We start from the raw sequence: 22,223 nt of genomic DNA, 5'->3' as shown, positions 1-22,223 counted from the left end.
CAGTCCTCTGTTCTTAATGCTACCTTGCTAATGTGGGAAATTGCGAATAGTATGAAAGAAAGATATATATATATATATATATATATATATTTTTTTTTTTTTTTATACTTTGTCGCTGTCTCCCGCGTTTGCGAGGTAGCGCAAGGAAACAGACGAAAGAAATGGCCCCCCACACACATGCATAAACACACGTCCACCCACGCAAATACACATACCTACACAGCTTTCCATGGTTTACCCCAGACGCTACACATGCCTTGATTCAATCCACTGACAGCACGTCAACCCCGGTATACCACATCGCTCCAATTCACTCTATTCCTTGCCCTCCTTTCACCTTCCTGCATGCTCAGGCCCCGATCACACAAAATCTTTTTCACTCCATCTTTCCACCTCCAATTTGGTCTCCCTCTTCTCCTCGTTCCCTCCACCTCCGACACATATATCCTCTTGGTCAATCTTTCCTCACTCATCCTCTCCATGTGCCCAAACCACTTCAAAACACACTCTTCTGCTCTCTCAACCACGCTCTTTTTATTTCCACACATCTCTCTTACCCTTACGTTACTCACTCGATCAAACCACCTCACACCACACATTATCCTCAAACATCTCATTTCCAGCACATCCATCCTCCTGCGCACAACTCTATCCATAGCCCACGCCTCGCAACCATACAACATTGTTGGAACCACTATTCCTTCAAACATACCCATTTTTGCTTTCCGAGATAATGTCCTCGACTTCCACACATTCTTCAAGGCCCCCAGAATTTTCGCCCCCTCCCCCACCCTATGATCCACTTCCGCTTCCATATATATATATATATATATATATATATGTATATATATATATATATATATATATATATATATATATATATACATACCTACACAGCTTTCCATGGTTTACCCCAGACGCTTCACATGCCTTGATTCAGTGGATTGAATCAAGGCATGTGAAGCGTCTGTGGTAAACCATGGAAAGCTGTGTAGGTATGTATATTTGCGTGTGTGGACGTATGTATATACATGTGTATGGGGGGGGTTGGGCCATTTCTTTCGTCTGTTTCCTTGCGCTACCTCGCAAACGCGGGAGACAGCGACAAAGTATAAAAAAAAAAAATATATATATATATATATATATATATATATATATATATATATATATATATATATATATATATATATATAGTATCATTAAATTTTAGGGAGAATAAAAAGATGTTGTGGAAGGAGGTAAATAAAGTGCGTAAGACAAGGGAGCAAATGGGAACTTCAGTGAAGGGCGCAAATGGGGAGGTGATAACAAGTAGTGGTGATGTGAGAAGGAGATGGAGTGAGTATTTCGAAGGTTTGTTGAATGTGTTTGATGATAGAGTGGCAGATATAGGGTGTTTTGGTTGAGGTGGTGTGCAGAGTGAGAGGGTTAGGGAAAATGATTTGGTAAACAGAGAAGAGGTAGTGAAAGCTTTGCGGAAGATGAAAGCCGGCAAGGCAGCAGGTTTGGATGGTATTGCAGTGGAATTTATTAAAAAAGGGGGTGACTGTATTGTTGACTGGTTGGTAAGGTTATTTAATGTATGTATGACTCATGGTGAGGTGCCTGAGGATTGGCGGAATGCGTGCATAGTGCCATTGTACAAAGGCAAAGGGGATAAGAGTGAGTGCTCAAATTACAGAGGTATAAGTTTGTTGAGTATTCCTGGTAAATTATATGGGAGGGTATTGATTGAGAGGGTGAAGGCATGTACAGAGCATCAGATTGGGGAAGAGCAGTGTGGTTTCAGAAGTGGTAGAGGATGTGTGGATCAGGTGTTTGCTTTGAAGAATGTATGTGAGAAATACTTAGAAAAGCAAATGGATTTGTATGTAGCATTTATGGATCTGGAGAAGGCATATGATAGAGTTGATAGATATATATATATATATATATATATATATATATATATATATATATATATATATATATATATATATATATATATATATATTTTCCCTGGGGATAGGGGATTAAGAATACTTCCCACGTATTCCCTGCGTGTCGTAGAAGGCGACTAAAAGGGGAGGGAGCGGGGGGCTGGAAATCCTCCCCTCTCGTTTTTTTTTTAATTTTCCAAAAGAAGGAACAGAGGGGGCCAGGTGAGGATATTCCCTCAGTGGCCCAGTTCTCTGTTCTTAATGCTACCTCGCTAACGCGGGAAATGGCGAATAGTTTAAAAAAAAAAAAAAAATATATATAATTCATTTATTAATTCATTTATTTTACTTTGCCGCTGTGTCCCACGTTAGCAATGTTACACAAGGAAACAGACAAAAGAATGGTCCAACCCACCCACATACACATGTATATACATACACGTCAACACACACTCATATACATATCTATACATCTCAACGTATACATATATATATACACACACAGACATGTACATATATACACACGTACATTATTCATACTATCTGCCTTCATTCCTTCCCATCCCCATCCCGCCACACGATATAACAACCGCCTCCCCCGCATGTGCACGAGGTAGCGCTAGGAGGTAGCGCCAAATTTCTTTTACACTCAGTCTCTAGCTGTCATGTATAATGCACCGAAACCACAGCTCCCTTTCCGCATCCATGCCCCAGAGAACTTTTCATGGTTTACCCCAGATGCTTCACTTATCCTGGTTCAATCCATTGACAGCACCTCGACCCCAGTATACCACATCGTTCCAATTCACTCTATTCCTTGAACGCCTTTCACCCTCCTGCATGTTCAGGACCCGATCACTCAAAATCTTTTTCATTCCATCTTTCCACCTCCAATTTGGTCTCTCACTTCTCCTCATTCCCTCCACCTCTGACACATATATCCTCTTGGTTAATCTTTCCTCACTCATTCTGTCCATGTGACCAAACCATTTCAAAACACCCTCTTCTGCTCTCTCAACCACACTCTTATTATTATTACACATCTCTCTTATCCTTTCATTACTTACTCAATCAAACCAACTCACACCACATATTGTCCTCAAACATCTCATTTCCAGCACACCCACCCTCCTCCGCAGAACTCTATCTATAGCCCATGCCTTGCAACCATATATGATTGTTGGAGCCACTATTCTTTCAAACATACCCATTTTTCGTTTCCAAGATAACACTCTCGATTTCCACATACTCTTCAACGCTCCCAGAACTTTCGCCCCCTCACTCACCGTATGATTCACTTCTGCTTGGATGGCTCTATCCACTGCCAAATCCACTCCCAGATATCTAAATCACTTCACTTCCTCCAGTTTTTCTCCATTCAAACTTACCTTCCAATTGACTAGTCCCTCAACCCTACTGTACCTAATAACCTTGCTCTTGTTCACATTTACTCTCAACTTTCTTCTTTCACACACTTTGCCAAACTCATTCACCAGCTTCTGCAGTTTCTCACCTGAATCAGCCACCAGCGCTGTATCATCAGTGATCAACTGACTCACTTCCCACGCTCTCATCCACAACAGACTGCATACTTGCCCCCTCTTTCCAAAACCCTTGCATTCACCTCCCTAACAACCCCATCCATAAACAAATTAAACAACCATGGAGACATCAAGCACGCCTGCATGGTTCCATCTGCTACCAAATTCACTCCCAGATATCTAAAACACTTCACTTCCTCCAGCTTTTCTCAATTCACATGTACCTACCATCTAAATTGTTCCTCAATCCTACTGTACCTAATAACCTTGCTCTTATTCACATTTACTCTCAGCTTTCTTCTTTCACACACTTTACCAAACTGTCACCAGCTTCTGCAGTTTTTCACACGATTCAGCCACTAGAGCTGTATCAGCAGCAAACAACAACTGACTCACTTCCCAAGCTCTCTCATCCCCAACAGACTGCATACTTGCCCCTCTTTCCAAAATTCTTCCATTCACCTCCCTAACAACCCCATCCATAAACAAATTAAACAACAATGGAGACAACACGCACCCCTGCCGCAAACCAACATTCTGTGAGAACCAATCACTTTCCTGTCTTTCTACACGTACACATGCCTTACATCCTCGATAAAAACTTTTCACTGCTTCTAACAACTTCGCTCCCACACCATATATTCTTAATACCTTCAACAGAGCATCTCTATCAACTCTATCATATGCCTTCTCCAGATCCATAAATGCTACATACAAATCCATTTGCTTTTCTAAGTATTTCTCATATACATTCTTCAAAGCAAACACCTGATTCACACATCCTCTACCACTTCTGAAACCCCACTGCTGTTCCCCAATCTGATGCTGTGTACATGCCTTCACCCTCTCAATCAATCACCTCCCATATAATTTCCCAGGAATACTCAATGAACTTAAACCTCTGCAACTTGAGCACTCACTTTTATCCCCTTTGCCTCTGTACAATGGCACTATGCAAGCATTCTGCCAAGTCTTAGGCACTTTACCATGAGTTATATATACATCAAATAATCTTACCAACCAGTCAACAATACAGTCACCCCCCTTTGTAATAAATTCCACTGCAATACCATCCAAACCCGCTGCCTTGCCGGCTTTCATCTTCCACAAAGCTTTTACTACCTCTTCTCTGTTTACCAAATCATTTTCCCTAACCCTCTCACTTTGCACACCACCTCAACCAAAACACCCTATATCTGCCACTCTATCATGAAACACATTCAACAAACCTTCAAAATACTCACTCCATCTCCTTCTCACATCACCACTACTTGTTATCACCTTCCCATTAGCCCCCTTCACTGAAGTTCCCATTTGTTCCCTTGTCTTATGCACTTTATTTACCTCCTTCCAAAACATCTTTTTATTCTCCCTAAAATTTACTGATACTCTCTCACCCCAACTCTCATTTCCCCTCTTCACCTCTTGCACCTTTCTCTTGACCTCCGTCCTATTTCTTATATACATCTCCCACTTATTTGCATTATTTCCCTGTAAAAATTGTCCAAATGCCTCTCTCTTCTTTTTCACTAATAATCTTACTTCTTCATGCCACCACTCACTACCCTTTCTAGTCTGTCCACCTCCCACGCTTCTCATGCCACAAGCATCTTTCGCGCAAGCCATCACTGCTTCCCTAAATACATCCCATTCCTCCTCCACTTCCTGTATGTCCTTTGGTCTCACCTTTTTCCATTCTGTACTCAGTTTCTCCTGGTACTTCCTCACACAAGTCTCCTTCCCAAGCTCACTTACTCTCACCACTCTTTTCACCCCAACATTCTCTCTTCTTTAATGAAAACCTCTACAAATCTACACTCTCGCCTCCACAAGATAATGATCAGACATCCCTCCGTTGCACCTCTTAGCACATTAACATCCAAAAGTCTCTCTTTTGCGTGCCAATCAATTAGCACGTAATCCAATAACGCTCTCTGGCCATCTCTCCTACTTACATATGTATACTTATGTATATCTCTCTTTTTAAACCAGGTATTCCCAATCACCAGTCCTTTTTCAGCACATAAATCAACAAGCTCTTCACCATTTCCATTTACAACACTGAACACCCCATGTACACGTATTATTCCCTCTACTCACCTTTGCACTCAAATCACCCATCACTATAACCCAGTCTCGAGCATCAGAACTACTAACACACTCACTCAGCTGCTCCCAAAACACTTGCCTCTCATGATCTTTCTTCTCATGCCCAGTTGCATATGCACCACTTTCAGTTTTACCCATATCAATCTAGAGTTTATTTTCTTACACTCTATCATATACTTCCACAACTCCTGTTTCAGGAGTAGTGCTACTGCTTCCCTTGATCTTGTCCTCTCACCAACCCCTGACTTTACTCACAAGACATTCACAAACCACTCTTCCCCTTTACCCTTGAGCTTCGTTTCATTCAGAACCAAAATATCCGGGTTCCTTTCCTCAAACATACTACCTATCTCTCCTTTTTTCTCATCTTGGTTACATCCACACATATTCACACACACCAATTTGAGCCTTCAAGGGGGATGAGCATTCCCCGTGAGACGCCTTCTTCTCTTTCCCCTTCTAGAAAGTTAAAATACAAGGAGGGAGGGCTTCTACCCTCCCGCTCCCATCCCCTGTAGTCACTTTCTACAACACATGAGGAATGCATGGGAAGTATTCTTTCTCCCCTATCCTGCAAACTGATATTCACTGAGAGCCAATCACTTTTCTCTCTTCCTACTCATACACATGCCTTACATCCTCGACAAAAACATTTCATTGCTTCTAACAACTTGCCTCCCACACCATACATACATCTATTTATTTATTTATTTTCCTTTGTCCCCGTCTCCCACGTTAGCGAGGTAGCACAAGGAAACAGATGAAAGAATGGCCCAACCCACCCACATACACATGTATATATATACACGTCCACACACGCAAATATACATACCTATACATCTCAATGTACACATATATATACACACACAGACATATACATATATACACATGAACATAATTCATACTGTCTGCCTTTATTTACTTCCATCGCCACCTCGCCACACATGGAATAACAACCCCCTCCCCCCTCATGTGTGCGAGGTAGCGCTAGGCAAATACAACAAAGGCCCCATTCGTTCACACTCAGTCTCTAGCTGTCATGTAATAATGCACTGAAACCACAGCTCCCTTTTCACATCCAGGCCCCACGGAACTTTCCATGGTTTACCCCAGACGCTTCACATGCCCTGGTTCAATCCACTGACAGCACCTCGACCCCGGTATACCACATCGTTCCAATTCACTCTATTCCTAGCACGCCTTTCATCCTCCTGCATGTTTAGGGCCCGATCACTCAAAATCTTTTTCACTCCATCTTTCCACCTCCAATTTGGTCTTCCACTTCTCCTCGTTTCCTCCACCTCCGACACATATATCCTCTTGGTCAATCTTTCCTCACTCATTCTCTCCATGTGACCAAACCATTTCAAAACACCCTCTTCTGCTCTCTCAACCACACTCTTTTTATTTCCACACATCTCTCTCACCCTTACATTACTTACTCGATCAAACTACCTCACACCACATATTGTCCTCAAACATCTCATTTCCAGCACATCCACCCTCCTGCGCACAACTCTATCCATAGCCTATGCCTCGTAACAATATAACATTGTTGGAACCACCATTCCTTCAAACATAACCATTTTTGCTTTCCGAGAAAATGTTCTCGACTTCCACACATTCTTCAAGGCTCCCAGAATTTTCGTCGCCTCCCCCACCCTATGATTCACTTCCACTTCCATGCTTCCATTCGCTGCCAGATCCACTCCCAGATATCTAAAACACTTTACTTCCTCCAGTTTTTCTCTATTCAAACTTACCTCCTAATTGACTTGACCCTCAACCCTACTGTACCTAATAACCTTGCTCTAATTCAAATTTACTCTCAACTTCCTTCTTTCACACACTTTACCAAACTCAGTCACCAGCTTCTGCAGTTTCTCACATGAATCAGCCACCAGTGCTGTATCACCAGCGAACAACAACTGACTCACTTCCCAAGCTTTCTCATCCACAACAGACTGCAGACTTACCCCCCTTTCTAAAACTCTTGCATTCACCTCCCTAACAACCCCATCCATAAACAAATTAAACAACCATGGAGACATCACACACCCCTGCCGCAAACCTACATTCACTGAGAACCAATCACTTTCCTCTCTTCCTACACGTACACATGCCTTACATCCTCGATGAAAACTTTTCACTGCTTCTAACAACTTGCCTCCCACACCATATATTCTTAATACCTTCCACAGACCATCTCTGTCAACTCTATTATATGCCTTCTCCAGTTCCATAAATGCTACATACAAATCCATTTGCTTTTCTATGTATTTCACACATACATTCATCAAAGCAAACACCTGATCCACACATCCTCTACCACTTCTGAAACCACACTGCTCTTCCCCAATCTGATGCTCTGTACATGCCTTTTCCCTCTCAATCAATACCCTCCCATATACTTTACCAGGAATACTCAACAAACTTATACCTCTGTAATTTGAGCACTCACTCTTATCCCCTTTGCCTTTGTACAATGGCACTATGCAAGCATTCCGCCAATCCTCAGGCACCTCACTATGAATCATATATACATTAAATAACCTTACCAACCAGTCAACAATACAGTCATCCCCTTTTGTAATAAATTCCACTGCAGTACCATCCAAACCTGCTGCCTTGCCGGCTTTCATCTTCCGCAAAGCTTTTACTACCTCTTCTCTGTTTACCAAATCATTTTCCCTAACTCTTACCAAATGGCGTCCTAGCTTCGTCTCTTCGATGTATATCAACTGACTGTTATATTTCTCTCTTATGTCTCCCCTGATGATGTGATTATTACACGAAAGTGCACTTCGGAACTTTTCGTGTTTCATTTTCCCCGTGGACTCATAGGAATATATTGATCACGCACAAAATTGTGATCCTTTCCAATATATATATATATATATATATATATATATATATATATATATATATCCCTGTTTCCTTCTGTTTCCCATTTTAGAAAGTTAAAAAAAATGTGTACGTGTAGGAAGAGAGGAAAGTGATTGGTTCTCAGTGAATGTAGGTTTGCAGCAGGGGTGTGTGATGTCTCCATGGTTGTTTAATTTGTTTATGGATGGGGTTGTTAGGGAGGTGAACGCAAGAGTTTTGGAAAGAGGGGCAAGTATGAAGTCTGTTGGGGATGAGAGAGCTTGGGAAGTGAGTCAGTTGTTGTTCGCTGATGATACAGCACTGGTGGCTGATTCACGTGAGAAACTGCAGAAGCTGGTGACTGAGTTTGGTAAAGTGTGTGAAAGAAGAAAGTTAAGAGTAAATGTGAATAAGAGCAAGGTTATTAGGTACAGTAGGGTTGAGGGTCAAGTCAATTGGGAGGTAAGTTTGAATGGAGAAAAACGGGAGGAAGTAAAGTGTTTTAGATATCTGGAAGTGGATCTGGCAGCGGATGGAACCATGGAAGCGGAAGTGGATCATGGGTGGGGGAGGGGGCGAAAACTCTGGGAGCCTTGAAGAATGTGTGGAAGTCGAGAAGATTATCTCGGAAAGCAAAAATGGGTATGTTTGAAGGAATAGTGGTTCCAACAATGTTGTATGGTTGCGAGGCGTGGGCTATGGATAGAGTTGTGCGCAGGAGGATGGATGTGCTGGAAATGAGATGTTTGAGGACAATGTGTGGTGTGAGGTGGTTTGATCGAGTAAGTAACGTAAGGGTAAGAGAGATGTGTGGAAATAAAAAGAGCGTGGTTAAGAGAGCAGAAGAGGGTGTTTTGAAATGGTTTGGGCACATGGAAAGAATGAGTGAGGAAAGGTTGACCAAGAGGATATATGTGTCGGAGGTGGAGGGAACGAGGAGAAGTGGGAGACCAAATTGGAGGTGGAAAGATGGAGTGAAAAAGATTTTGTGTGATCGGGGCCTGAACATGCAGGAGGGTGAAAGGAGGGCAAGGAATAGAGTGAATTGGATCGATGTGGTATACCGGGGTTGACATGCTGTCAGTGGGTTGAATCAGGGCATGTGAAGCATCTGGGGTAAACCATGGAAAGCTGTGTAGGTATGTATATTTTGCGTGTGTGGACGTATGTATATACATGTGTATGGGGGTGGGTTGGGCCATTTCTTCGTCTGTTTCCTTGCGCTACCTTGCAAATGCAGGAGACAGCGACAAAGCAAAAAAAAAAAAAGAAAAAAAATATCCCTGGGGATAGGGGAGAAAGAACACTTCCCACGCATTCCTCACGTGTTGTAGAAGGCGACTAAAGGGGATGGGAGCGGGGGGCTAGAAACCCTCCCCTCCTTGTATTTTGACTTTCTAAAAGGGGAAACAGAAGAAGGAGTCAAGCGGGGAGTGCTCTTTCTCCTCGAAGGCTCAGATTGGGGTGTCTAAATGTCTGTGGAAGTAACCAAGAACCAAGATGAGAAAAAAGGAGAGATAGGTAGTATGTTTGAGGAAAGGAACCTGGATGTTTTGGCTCTGAGTGAAACGAAGCTCAAAGTTAAAGGGGAAGAGTGGTTTGGGAATATCTTGGGAGTAAAGTCAGGGGTTAGTGAGAGGACAAGAGCAAGGGAAGGAGTAGCACTACTCCTGAAACAGGAGTTGTGGGAGTATGTGATAGAGTGTAAGAAAGTAAATGCTAGATTGATATGGGTAAAACTGAAAGTTGATGGAGAGAGATGGGTGATCATTGGTGCACAGGCGCCTGGGAATGAGAAGAAAGATCATGAGAGGCAAGTGTTTTGGGAGCAGCTGAATGAGTGTGTTAGTTGTTTCGATGCACAAGACCGGGTTATAGTGATGGGTGATTTGAATCCGAAGGTGAGTAATGTGGCAGTTGAGGGAATAATTGGTATACATGGGGGGTGTTCAGTGTTGTAAATGGAAATGGTGAAGAGCTTGTAGATTTACATGCTGAAAAAGGACTGGTGATTGGGAATACCTGGTTTAAAAAGAGAGATATACATAAGCATACGTATGTAAGTAGGACAGATGGCCAGAAAGTGTTATTGGATTACATGTTAATTGATAGGCGTGCGAAAGACAGACTTTTGGATGTTAATGTGCTGAGAGGTGCAACTGGAGGGATGTCTGATCATTATCTTTTGGAGGCGAAGGTGAAGACTTGTAGAGGTTTTCAGAAAAGAGAATGTTGGGGTGAAAAGAGTGGTGAGAGTAAGTGAGCTTGGGAAGGAGACTTGTGCGAGGAAGTACCAGGAGAGACTGAGTACAGAATGGAAAAAGGTGAGAACAAAGGACGTAAGGGTAGTGGGGGAGGAATGGGATGTATTTAGGGAAGCAGTGATAGCTTGTGCAAAAGATAATTGTGGTATGAGAAGCGTGGGAGGTAGGCAGATTAGAAAGGGTAGAGTGGTGGGATGAAGAAGTAAGATTATTAGTGAAAGAGAAGAGAGAGGCATTTGGACAATTTTTGCAGGGATATAATGCAAATGACTAAGAGATGTATAAAAGAAAGAGGCAGGAGATCAAGAGAAAGGAGCAAGAGGTGAAGACAAGGGCAAATGAGAGTTGGGGTGAGAGAGTATCATTAAATTTTAGGGAAAATAAAAAGATCTTTTGGAAGGAGGTAAATAAAGTGCGTATGACAAAGGAACAAATGGGAACTTCAGTGAAGGGGGCTAATGGGAGGTGATAACAAGTAGTGGTGATGTGAGAAGGAGATGGAGTGAGTATTCTAAAGGTCTGTTGAATGTGTTTGATGATAGAGTGGCAGATATAGGGTGTTTTAGTCGAAGTGGTGTGCAAAGTGAGAGGGTTAGGGAAAATTTGGTAAACAGAAAAGAGGTAGTAAAAGCTTTGCGGAAGATGAAAGCCGGCAAGGCAGCGAGTTTGGATGGTATTGCAGTAGAATTTATTAAAAAAGGGGTGACAGTATTGTTGACTGGTTGGTAAGGTTATTTAATGTATGTTTAAACTCATGGTGAGGTGGCTGAGGATTGGCGGAATGCTTGCATAGTGCCATTGTACAAAGGCAAAGGGAATAAAAGTGACTGCTCAAATTACAGAGGTATAAGTTTGTTGAGTATTCCTAGGAAATTATATGGGAGGGTATTGATTGAGAGGGTGAAGGCATGTACAGGCATCAGATTGGGGAAGAGCAGTGTGGTTTCAGAAGTGGTAGAGGATGTGTGGATCAGGTGTTTGTTTTGAAGAATGTATGAGAAATACTTAGAAAAGCAAATGGATTTGTATGTTGCATTTATGGATCTGGAGAAGGAATATGATAGAGTTGATAGAGATGCTCTGTGGAAGGTATTAAGAATATATGGTGTGGGAGGCAAGTTGTTAGAACCAGTGAAAAGTTTTTATTGAGGATGTAAGGCATGTGTACATGTGGGAAGAGAGGAAAGTGATTGGTTTTCAGTGAATGTAGGTTTGCGGCAGGGGTGTGTGATGTCTCCATGGTTGTTTAATTTGTTTATGGATGGGGTTGTTAGGGAGGTGAATGCAAGAGTTTTGGAAAGAGGGGCAAGTATGCAGTCTGTTGTGGATGAAAGAGCTTGGGAAGTGAGTCAATTGTTGTTCGCTGATGATGCAGCGCTGGTGGTTGATTCATGTGAGAAACTGCAGAGCTGGTGACTGAGTTTGGTAAAGTGTGTGAAGGAAGAAAGCTTAGAGTAAATGTGAATAAGAGCAAGGTTATTAGGTAAAGAAGGGTTGAAGGACAAGTCAACTGGGAGGTAAGTTTGAATGGAGAAAAACAGGAGGAAGTGAAGTGTTTTAAATATATGGGAGTGGATTTGGCAGCGGGTGGAACCATGGAAGTGGAAGTGAATCATAGGGTGGGGGAGGGGGCGAAAGTTCTGGGAGTTTTGAACAATGTGCGGAAGTCGAGAACGTTATCTCGGAAAGCAAAAAATGGGTATGTTTGAAGGAATAATGGTTCCAACAATGTTATATGGTTGCGAGGCATGGGCTATGGATAGAGTTGTGTGGAGGAGGGTGGATGTGCTGGAAATGAGATGTTTGAGGTCAATATGTGGTGTGAGGTGGTTTGATTGTGTAAGTAATGAAAGGGTAAGAGAGATGTGTGGTAACAAAAAGAGTGTGGTTGAGAGAGCAGAAGAGGGTGTTTTGAAATGGTTTGGTCACATGGAGAGAATGAGTGAGGAAAGATTGACCAAGAGAATATATGTGTCAGAGGTGGAGGGAACAAGGAGAAGTGGGAGACCAAATTGGAGGTGGAAAGATGGAGTGAAAAAGATTTTGAGTGATCGGGGCCTGAACATGCAGGATGGTGAAAGGAGTGCAAGGAATAGAGTGAACTGGAACAATGTGGTATACAGGTCAGCGTGCTGTCAATGGATTGAACCAGGGCATGTGAAGCGTCTGTGGTAAACCATGGAAAGTTCTGTGGGGCCTAGATGTGGAAAGGGAGCTGTGGTTTCAGTACATTATTACATGACAGCTAGAGACTGAGTGTGAACGAATGTGGCCTTTGTTGTCTTTTCCTAGCCCTATCTCGTTCACATGAGGGGGAGGGGTTTGTTATCCCATGTGTGGCGGGGTGGCGATGGGAATGAATAAAGGCAGATAGTATGAATTATGTATGTGTGTATATATGTATATGTCTGTGTGTGTATATATATGTATACATTGAGATGCACATGTATGTATATCTGCGTCTGTGGACGTGTATGTATGTACATGTGTATGTGAGTGGGTTGGGCCATTCTTTCGTTTGTTTCCTTCCCCCACCTTGCTAACATGGGAGACAGCGACAAAGCAAAATAAATAAATAAATAAATAACAATGAAGACCATATCAGGATGGTACATGAATAAGCAAAATACAGATTTCTCAGAGACAGTAAAATACTGATAATGGGGGATTTCAATTATAAAGAAACAAACTGGAATACTTTAGATTCTCAGCAGGACAGGTAAACATGGAGGCAAGTTTTTAAAGAAAAATTACCTTTACTTAATTGTCAGTGAACACACTAGAATTAAAGAGACTGATACACAATCTTTACATTTTCTTCACTCATACATTCACAGATATTGAGAATATCACGTACAGTGATTTTTAATGTTCAAGTTTGAGTATGTGGTAAATGAGGAAGTTAAAAGAACTAAGGTGAGACAGGACCTAAAGAGTAGATATGATTGTGAAAACTATACAAACCTCAACAATTTCTATGATAAAAAAGACTGGGAAATGGAATTTAGTAGCCAAGAACCAGAAAACTATGATAAAGTGTTCTGTGAAATTTACATTGGAGGAGAAGAAATACAAGTGCCTCTGGCCTCAAATATGGAGGGAATGTTAAGAAAAATGGCAAAATAAGTGAATAAAAGAGGTAAAATACAAAAGGAGCTTGAAAATGTGCAGTGGGGAAGCTATAGGTGACATTCTAGTTAGCTAGCTTTTCCAAGGTATAAGAAAGCCAGTAACAAGTATGGCAGGATATGAGAGGAGGAACAAAGAAACTTTGAAGAGAATTTTGTGAACAAGGCAGGTAAAATTCAACACTTTTCCATAAATTCATCAGGAAGAACTGTCAATTAAGAGCAGCTAATCAGGCTAAGGGATTCTGATGCAGTAATAGTAAAGGACGATGTAAAGATAGGAGAAATTAATAACAAGTTCAAAAGTATCTTCACTCTGGAAGATACTACAGCCTTATCAACAGTGGGCTGGAGTGGAAAGGAGGTTTTAGAAAACATCTGATGTATCTAGAATAGACATTAATAAAATACTAAACAGTCTTGACCTACACAAGACTCATGGTCCTGATGAAATTTCAACATATGTGCTAAGGATGTGTGCAGATACACACGAAAAAACTCTTAAAATACTGTTGAAGATGCTGCTGGAAAAATGTAGAATGCCATGGGAGTAGAAAAGGGGCAAACATCGTAACTACCAAAAACAAAACCAGGAACAGGCAATAAACTACAGACTGGTCTCACTGACAAGTGTAGTCTGTTAGGTTCTGGAAAATGTAATCAAGAAGCATTTTCTAGATGATAAATTACTGAAGAAAGGGACAGTAAAGTTTTAGGGAAAGGTCATGTATTACAAACCTGTTAGATTTCTACAAGAGAGTGAGGTCTCTCTAAGGTGCAAGGAAAGCTGAGAGGACTGTTTGTATGTGGACTGCCAGAAAGCACTTGACACTATATCACATGGGAAGCTGATTAAGAGTCACCAGACGAGAATCATACGGAAACTATCAATGGATAGATTATCTAAGTGGAAGGAAACGAAGAAAAAGTTACAGGTGGAATGCCACAGGGCTCTGTTCTGGGACTATCACTCTTCTTGATGTATGTAAACAACTTGCCTGAAGGATTTAGATGTGAATCTGGTTTCTTGGATGAGTCATGTTGATGGTGTGTTCTTTAGGCTGGATGAGTATTTTAGAGTGTTTGTCTCTGATGCCACTAGCACTGAGTCACTAGGGTTCTGTGGAGTAGCAGGGTTTGTTCATGAAAAGTGAAACTGAGCATTTTCTGCTGTCATTCATTGGGTATTTGCACGGAGGGTGAGGGTTTTAGGAGTTACTGAGTGGGTGCTGCATGCCCAATTCATATTCACTTATTTATAATTACCACAAGATTGATTCCTATGAGAATCCTGGCATTACCCAGGGCCTTTCTAAAAATTCTCTTGAAGCTGAGGATTGCACTACTTCCAATAGCAGGGGAAGCATAAACTCCTTAGGAGTGAGAGGTTCTTTGATGCATCTGTGTTCCTGAAGACAGAGACTTGCTAAAGGTGAAATTTCATTTGCAGTGTAACCTCTTGCAGGCAAAGTCTGGTAAATCTTTCCAATGCCAGCAAAAAACATATACCACAAAAAGATATAATACCAAGTTTCTCCACAAAAGTTACACACCTCATAGAGCAAAGAAACCAGCTCAGATACAAACACGCAACATTAACAGAGATCGGAGAAAATATCCAAACTCTACACAATAAAATCACTCTCTTAATCACTGAGAGACAAACTGAAAACAGCACTCCTTTCTAAACACAGTGAATAATAAAACCCAGAGCAACCAACAATGGCACACTTTAAAAGAAAATCCACTCTTATCACACCAGTCCAGCCCCACTCATGAACCACTCCTGACCCATTCCAATGGTATCCCTTCCCTTACAGAATGCACAAGCATACTCATGAGACACTACTCAAAAATCAGCCACAAACCAACCACATCCCTAAATAGAAAAGTCATGACAAAACTAATACAAAATCCATCAAGAAATAACTACCAATCTACCCTTTACTCCCAATGATACAAGCAATGCAATTAAAGCCTTGAAGAACTCTCCTGTAACAGGTCCTGACAACAAATCAAACTTTCACATAAAACACCATGACCCATTTGTAATCTAAACACTTACAAATATCTTCAATTACACAACAAAATCCCTAACAACTGGAAACTTGCCAAAATAATGCCAATCCTAAAACTCTCAAACCTCCCAAATCCCCATCCTTCTACTGCTCTATTTCACTTCTGTTCTCAGTATCCAATTAGGACTCCGTGAAAAACTGACACCAAACAGAATACAACAAAACATCCCATTCTCACTCAAAAAGCATGGCTTCAGACTCGAACATTCTATCACCACACCATACACTGAGCTCACACAACATACCCTAGATGGATTCAACCAACCACAACCCCATTCCTGTACAGTACTAATGGCAACAGACATCACCCATTTGACAGATCCACTATCTAATGGCAGAAGAATCTAAATGTGCCAGACCACAGGAGTTGATGGATCACAGAGCACCAGATTAGAGAGGTACAATTTGTACAGCACGGTGGTACTTGTTAGACTCCAAGTTTAATCTGAGCATGTGCCTCACCAGGAACTGGTTCTGAATGGAATATCCTTGAACTGAGCATATTTTTTATTTCAACAAAGGAAAACTTGTCAAAAATTACCAAGGTCAAAATTTGGTAATTCCAACCATCGTGTCTAAAACTTATGTAAGTGTAAATCAAAATAATTCACAACACACAGACATTCATGTCTGATAAACAAGTGACATAAGGAGCCACATATACAGTATATGGAAGTACAGTAATTTTGATTAAAGTGGACTGAAGTCAGCCTTCTTTGTCTCTTGTTATACTTCTCCATATCATCACAGAAAAATGTTTGCCATGTGGTGCATGATTTACAGATCTACAAAAGGGATGGCCAACAAGAGGCTCTACCAACACTTCAGCCCCTTCTGACACTCTGGCCCTTATCAACACTTTGGACACCTACTGAAAGTTTATGTTTATCCCTTGACTTAAGTTAGCTTTAGTTAGGTTAGGTTTAGTTATGTCATTTGATCTGGTTTGATTAGGCTTGACTTGGATTTGTTTGGTTATGCTTTATTAAGTTTAGTAAGGTTAGGTTTTCTTTGCTCGGGTTTGGTAAGGTTTGGTTCAATTTTTTTTTTTTTTTGCTTTGTCGCTGTCTCCCGCGTTTGCGAGGTAGCGCAAGGAAACAGATGAAAGAAATGGCCCAACCCACCCCCATACACATGTATATACATACGTCCACACACGCAAATATACATACCTACACAGCTTTCCATCGTTTACCCCAGACGCTTCACATGCCCTGATTCAATCCACTGACAGCATGTCAACCCTGGTATACCACATCGATCCAATTCACTCTATTCCTTGCCCTCCTTTCACCCTCCTGCATGTTCAGGCCCCGATCACACAAAATCTTTTTCACTCCATCTTTCCACCTCCAATTTGGTCTCCCACTTCTCCTCGTTCCCTCCACCTCCGACACATATATCCTCTTGGTCAATCTTTCCTCACTCATTCTCTCCATGTGCCCAAACCATTTCAAAACACCCTCTTCTGCTCTCTCAACCACGCTCTTTTTATTTCCACACATCCCTCTTACCCTTACGTTACTTACTTGATCAAACCACCTCACACCACACATTGTCCTCAAACATCTCATTTCCAGCACATCCATCCTCCTGCGCACAACTCTATCCATAGCCCACGCCTCGCAACCATACAACATTGTTGGAACCACTATTCCTTCAAACATACCCATTTTTGCTTTCCGAGATAATGTTCTCGACTTCCACACATTCTTCAAGGCTCCCAGGATTTTCGCCCCCTCCCCCACCCTATGATCCACTTCCGCTTCCATGGCTCCATCCGCTGCCAGATCCACTCCCAGATATCTAAAACACTTTACTTCCTCCAGTTTTTCTCCATTCAAACTTACCTCCCAATTGACTTGACCCTCAACCCTACTGTACCTAATTACCTTGCTCTTATTCACATTTACTCTTAACTTTCTTCTTTCACACACTTTACCAAACTCAGTCACCAGCTTCTGCAGTTTCTCACATGAATCAGCCACCAGCGCTGTATCATCAGCGAACAACAACTGACTCACTTCCCAAGCTCTCTCATCCCAACAGACTTCATACTTGCCCCTCTTTCCAAAACTCTTGCATTCACCTCCCTAACAACCCCATCCATAAACAAATTAAACAACCATGGAGACATCACACACCCCTGCCGCAAACCTACATTCACTGAGAACCAATCACTTTCCTCTCTTCCTACACGAACACATGCCTTACATCCTCGATAAAAACTTTTCACTGCTTCTGACAACTTGCCTCCCACACCATATATTCTTAATACCTTCCACAGAGCATCTCTATCAACTCTATCATATGCCTTCTCCAGATCCATAAATGCTACATACAAATCCATTTGCTTTTCTAAGTATTTCTCACATACATTCTTCAAAGCAAACACCTGATCCACACATCCTCTACCACTTCTGAAACCACACTGCTCTTCCCCAATCTGATGCTCTGTACATGCCTTCAAACTCTCAATCAATACCCTCCCATATAATTTACCAGGAATACTCAACAAACTTATACCTCTGTAATTTGAGCACTCACTCTTATCGCCTTTGCCTTTGTTCAATGGCCCTATGCACGCATTCCGCCAATCCTCAGGCACCTCACCATGAGTCATACATACATTAAATAACCTTACCAACCAGTCAATAATACAGTCACCCCCCTTTTTTAATAAATTCCACTGCAATACCATCCAAACCTGCTGCCTTGCCATCTTTCATCTTCCGCAAAGCTTTTACTACCTCTTCTCTGTTTACCAAATCATTTTCCCTAACACCACCTCGACCAAAACACCCTATATCTCCCACTGTATCATCGAACACATTCAACAAACCTTCAAAATACTCACTCCATCTCCTTCTCACATCACCACTACTTGTTATCACCTCCCCATTTGCGCCCTTCACTGAAGTTCCCATTTGCTCCCATGTCTTACGCACTTTATTTACCTCCTTCCAGAACATCTTTTTATTCTCCCTAAAATTTAATGGTACTCTCTCACCCCAACTCTCATTTGCCCTCTTTTTCACCTCTTGCACCTTTCTCTTGACCTCCTGTCTCTTTCTTTTATACATCTCCCACTCAATTGCATTTTTTCCCTAAAAAAATCGTCCAAATGCCTCTCTCTTCTCTTTCACTAATAATCTTACTTCTTCATCCCACCACTCACAACCCTTTCTAATCAACCCACCTGCCACTCTTCTCATGCCACAAGCATCTTTTGCGCAATCCATCACAGCTTCCCTAAATACACCCATTCCTCCCCCACTCCCCAATTTACATAAGTATTAGTAAATATTTCAGGATAAACTGTCACATGAGGCTGGTGTATTAGCTAATATTAAGGGACAAACTTTTAGTGAAGGACAAAGTGTAAGGTATCCCTCAAAAAGTTCTGTGATCAGCTGGTAGAGATTTTCATATGAATCACCAGACTGGTATATTATTAAGAATCTCAGCACAACGTTGGAGGAGTTGGTCAACTGCTGAAAATGAAAAAGTTCAAGAAATGGTTCCAGAGTTACATCCTCCAAAATAGGGTATATTTTCATCTTTCAATGTCACATAACTCAATAGTAATAGGGTTATGAAGGACTGGGAAAATGTGGAAATATCTAATACCAATATATAAAAAATATGAAGCCTGTTTACATATGTGCAGTGAGAAGTATGTGTGCGGTTGAATTATTATATAAAATCCATTATTTGCTTGGCCACAAAGCAAGATTTTCATACTTTGTGGCTTACGGCATCTACTACAAGTAATAAGGAAAAAAATTTGTAAATTCATGGATAGATGTGATGACAGGCTGTCAAAGAGTTGAAGGATCTATACACGTATTTAATGTTATTTAGATGAATATGACACTTTATAAAATAGGCTTTTTGATAATAATTATAAATACAGCAATTAATTCATCATGTATTTCAAACAACATGATCATACAGTACAACTAAGAGCCTAATATTTGAGAGAAACAATAGGAAATGAATGGTATTCTGCTGACTGACATATATCCTGTAATACCACTGACTGACACAGATCCTGTAATACCACTGACTGACACAGATCCTGTAATACCACTGACTGACATATATCCTGTAATACCACTGACTGACACAGATCCTGTAATACCACTGACTGACACAGATCCTGTAATACCACTGACTGACATATATCCTGTAATACCACTGACTGACACAGATCCTGTAATACCACTGACTGACACAGATCCTGTAACACCACTGACTGACACAGATACTGTAATACCACTGACTGACACAGATCCTGTAATACCACTGACTGACACAGATCCTGTAATACCACTGACTGACATATATCCTGTAATACCACTGACTGACACAGATCCTGTAACACCACTGACTGACACAGATCCTGTAATACCACTGACTGACACAGATCCTGTAATACCACTGACTGACACAGATCCTGTAATACCATTGACTGACACAGATCCTGTTCTCTAACATGTAAATCCATGGCTTTAGGAATAATGACATGACTTTTGTTATCTTCTCCGTTCTCATTAAGGGAGAACAATGCAAAATGCACAACTTTGCAAGAGTAGAACTTTTGATACATGTGCTACACCATAACACCTAAGTTTTGGAGCAAAATTTGCTTATGCGAATGCAACAAAAAATCTTTGTGGGCTTTCTTACAAGAGCATATTTCGAACATGTATTTTCTGTTTCATCAATTTTTGTTAAACTGCTGGGAGCTTAGACAACCATTAGTTATACTTGTTTCTTGATATTTTACCATTCCAAATTACTTTAACTATTTCCACATCAATGTATGAACAAAAAATCTCTAAAATTTAAGCAAAAGCCATGTGGTTGACTGCTGTCAGCTATGTCCGGGATAGTCACTTTTCTAATGTCCTCACACTATGTTACTTCTATAGTTCATTATAGTTAATTTGGTTTACTTTGGTTTGGTTTGATTGGTTTGGATTACTTATGATTCGTTTGGTTTACTAAAGTTAAAGTATTTTAACATTAAGTTTGGCCTGGGGTATGTTTCTAACATATGTAACACATTTTAATTTCAATATTTCAAATCCCTGCCCAAATTATGTGGACCATCATTCTTATAACGGAAAGTTTCATGACACAATTAGAGATGACAATATTTTGTGTCTACTAATAACAACTTTGCATAATTCTAACGAAAATTCAGACTGCGAGATTAAATTAATTCAGACTGCGAGACAATGAATCACTTGGTAAGGAATGAGGTTGTGCATGTGTTGCCTACCTTGCCACACTCCTCTGTATTATTTAGAAAGCTAAAACACTTGAGCAAGTCAACACTTGTAACAATATTGGTGGAAACCTAACTGTCCTACGGGTCTTAATATATGTCGGCAAAATAACAATCTCTTTATCTCGTTGGTCTTCTCTCCAGTTTCATTATTGATGCCTGCTTAAATATATATATATATATATTTATATGTGTGTGTGTGTGTGTGTGTGTGTGTGTGTGTGTGTGTGTATGTCTGTATATATTGTGTTCGCTTGCTCTGTGTGCGTGTGTGTGTGTGTGTGTATAGTATTTGTTTCTTGTTGTCCCATGTGACGTTAAGTATGACGTCATCACCACCACCATACCTCACACCTCTGCTGGTGATGACCCTCGTGGAGGTCATCATCATGATGACGACGGTCACCTGTCGTGCCAACAGTGGCACACCTGTGACACCAATGTTGTTGTTGACCTTACGCTGGAGCAGGGGCGCACTTGTGAGGCAGAGTTACTGTGACACATCATCATGAGGAACACAAGCACCAGGGGCGCACTTGTGAGGCAGAGTTACTGTGACACATCATCATGAGGAACACAAGCACCAGGGGCGCACTTGTGAGGCAGAGTTACTGTGACACATCATCATGAGGAACACAAACACCAGGGGCGCACTTGTGAGGCAGAGTTACTGTGACACATCATCATGAGGAACACAAGCACCAGGGGCGCACTTGTGAGGCAGAGTTACTGTGACACATCATCATGAGGAACACAAACACCAGGGGCGCACTTGTGAGGCAGAGTTACTGTGACACATCATCATGAGGAACACAAGCACCAGGGGCGCACTTGTGAGGCAGAGTTACTGTGACACATCATCATGAGGAACACAAGCACCAGGGGCGCACTTGTGAGGCAGAGTTACTGTGACACATCATGAGGAACACAAGCACCAGGGGCGCACTTGTGAGGCAGAGTTACTGTGACACATCATGAGGAACACAAGCACCAGGGGCGGACTTGTGAGGCAGAGTTACTGTG

At 41.4% G+C, this 22,223-nt stretch overlaps 1 protein-coding gene across 2 annotated transcripts in view; it reads right to left on the bottom strand.

Annotated features, from left to right (window-relative positions):
• LOC139747246 (translation factor GUF1, mitochondrial-like) overlaps positions 1 to 21,725 on the bottom strand; it is a 324,019-nt gene extending 302,294 nt beyond the window's left edge. The window contains exon 1 of one of the 2 annotated variants that reach the window (XM_071659309.1): positions 21,548 to 21,725. In XM_071659309.1, coding sequence (XP_071515410.1) covers positions 21,548 to 21,591 — 44 coding nt within the window. In that variant the 5' untranslated portion in view covers positions 21,592 to 21,725. Of the gene's footprint in view, positions 1 to 21,194; positions 21,380 to 21,547 lie in introns of those variants that run through there. The other variant, XM_071659310.1, reaches the window with a different exon arrangement.
• Positions 21,726 to 22,223: the final 498 nt, after the last annotated feature.

Source organism: Panulirus ornatus, chromosome 68 (assembly GCF_036320965.1).
Source record: "Panulirus ornatus isolate Po-2019 chromosome 68, ASM3632096v1, whole genome shotgun sequence".
Classification (NCBI taxonomy): domain Eukaryota; kingdom Metazoa; phylum Arthropoda; class Malacostraca; order Decapoda; family Palinuridae; genus Panulirus; species Panulirus ornatus.
Note: the sequence above shows the minus strand (reverse complement) of the source record. Positions and strands in the feature narration are given on the sequence as shown.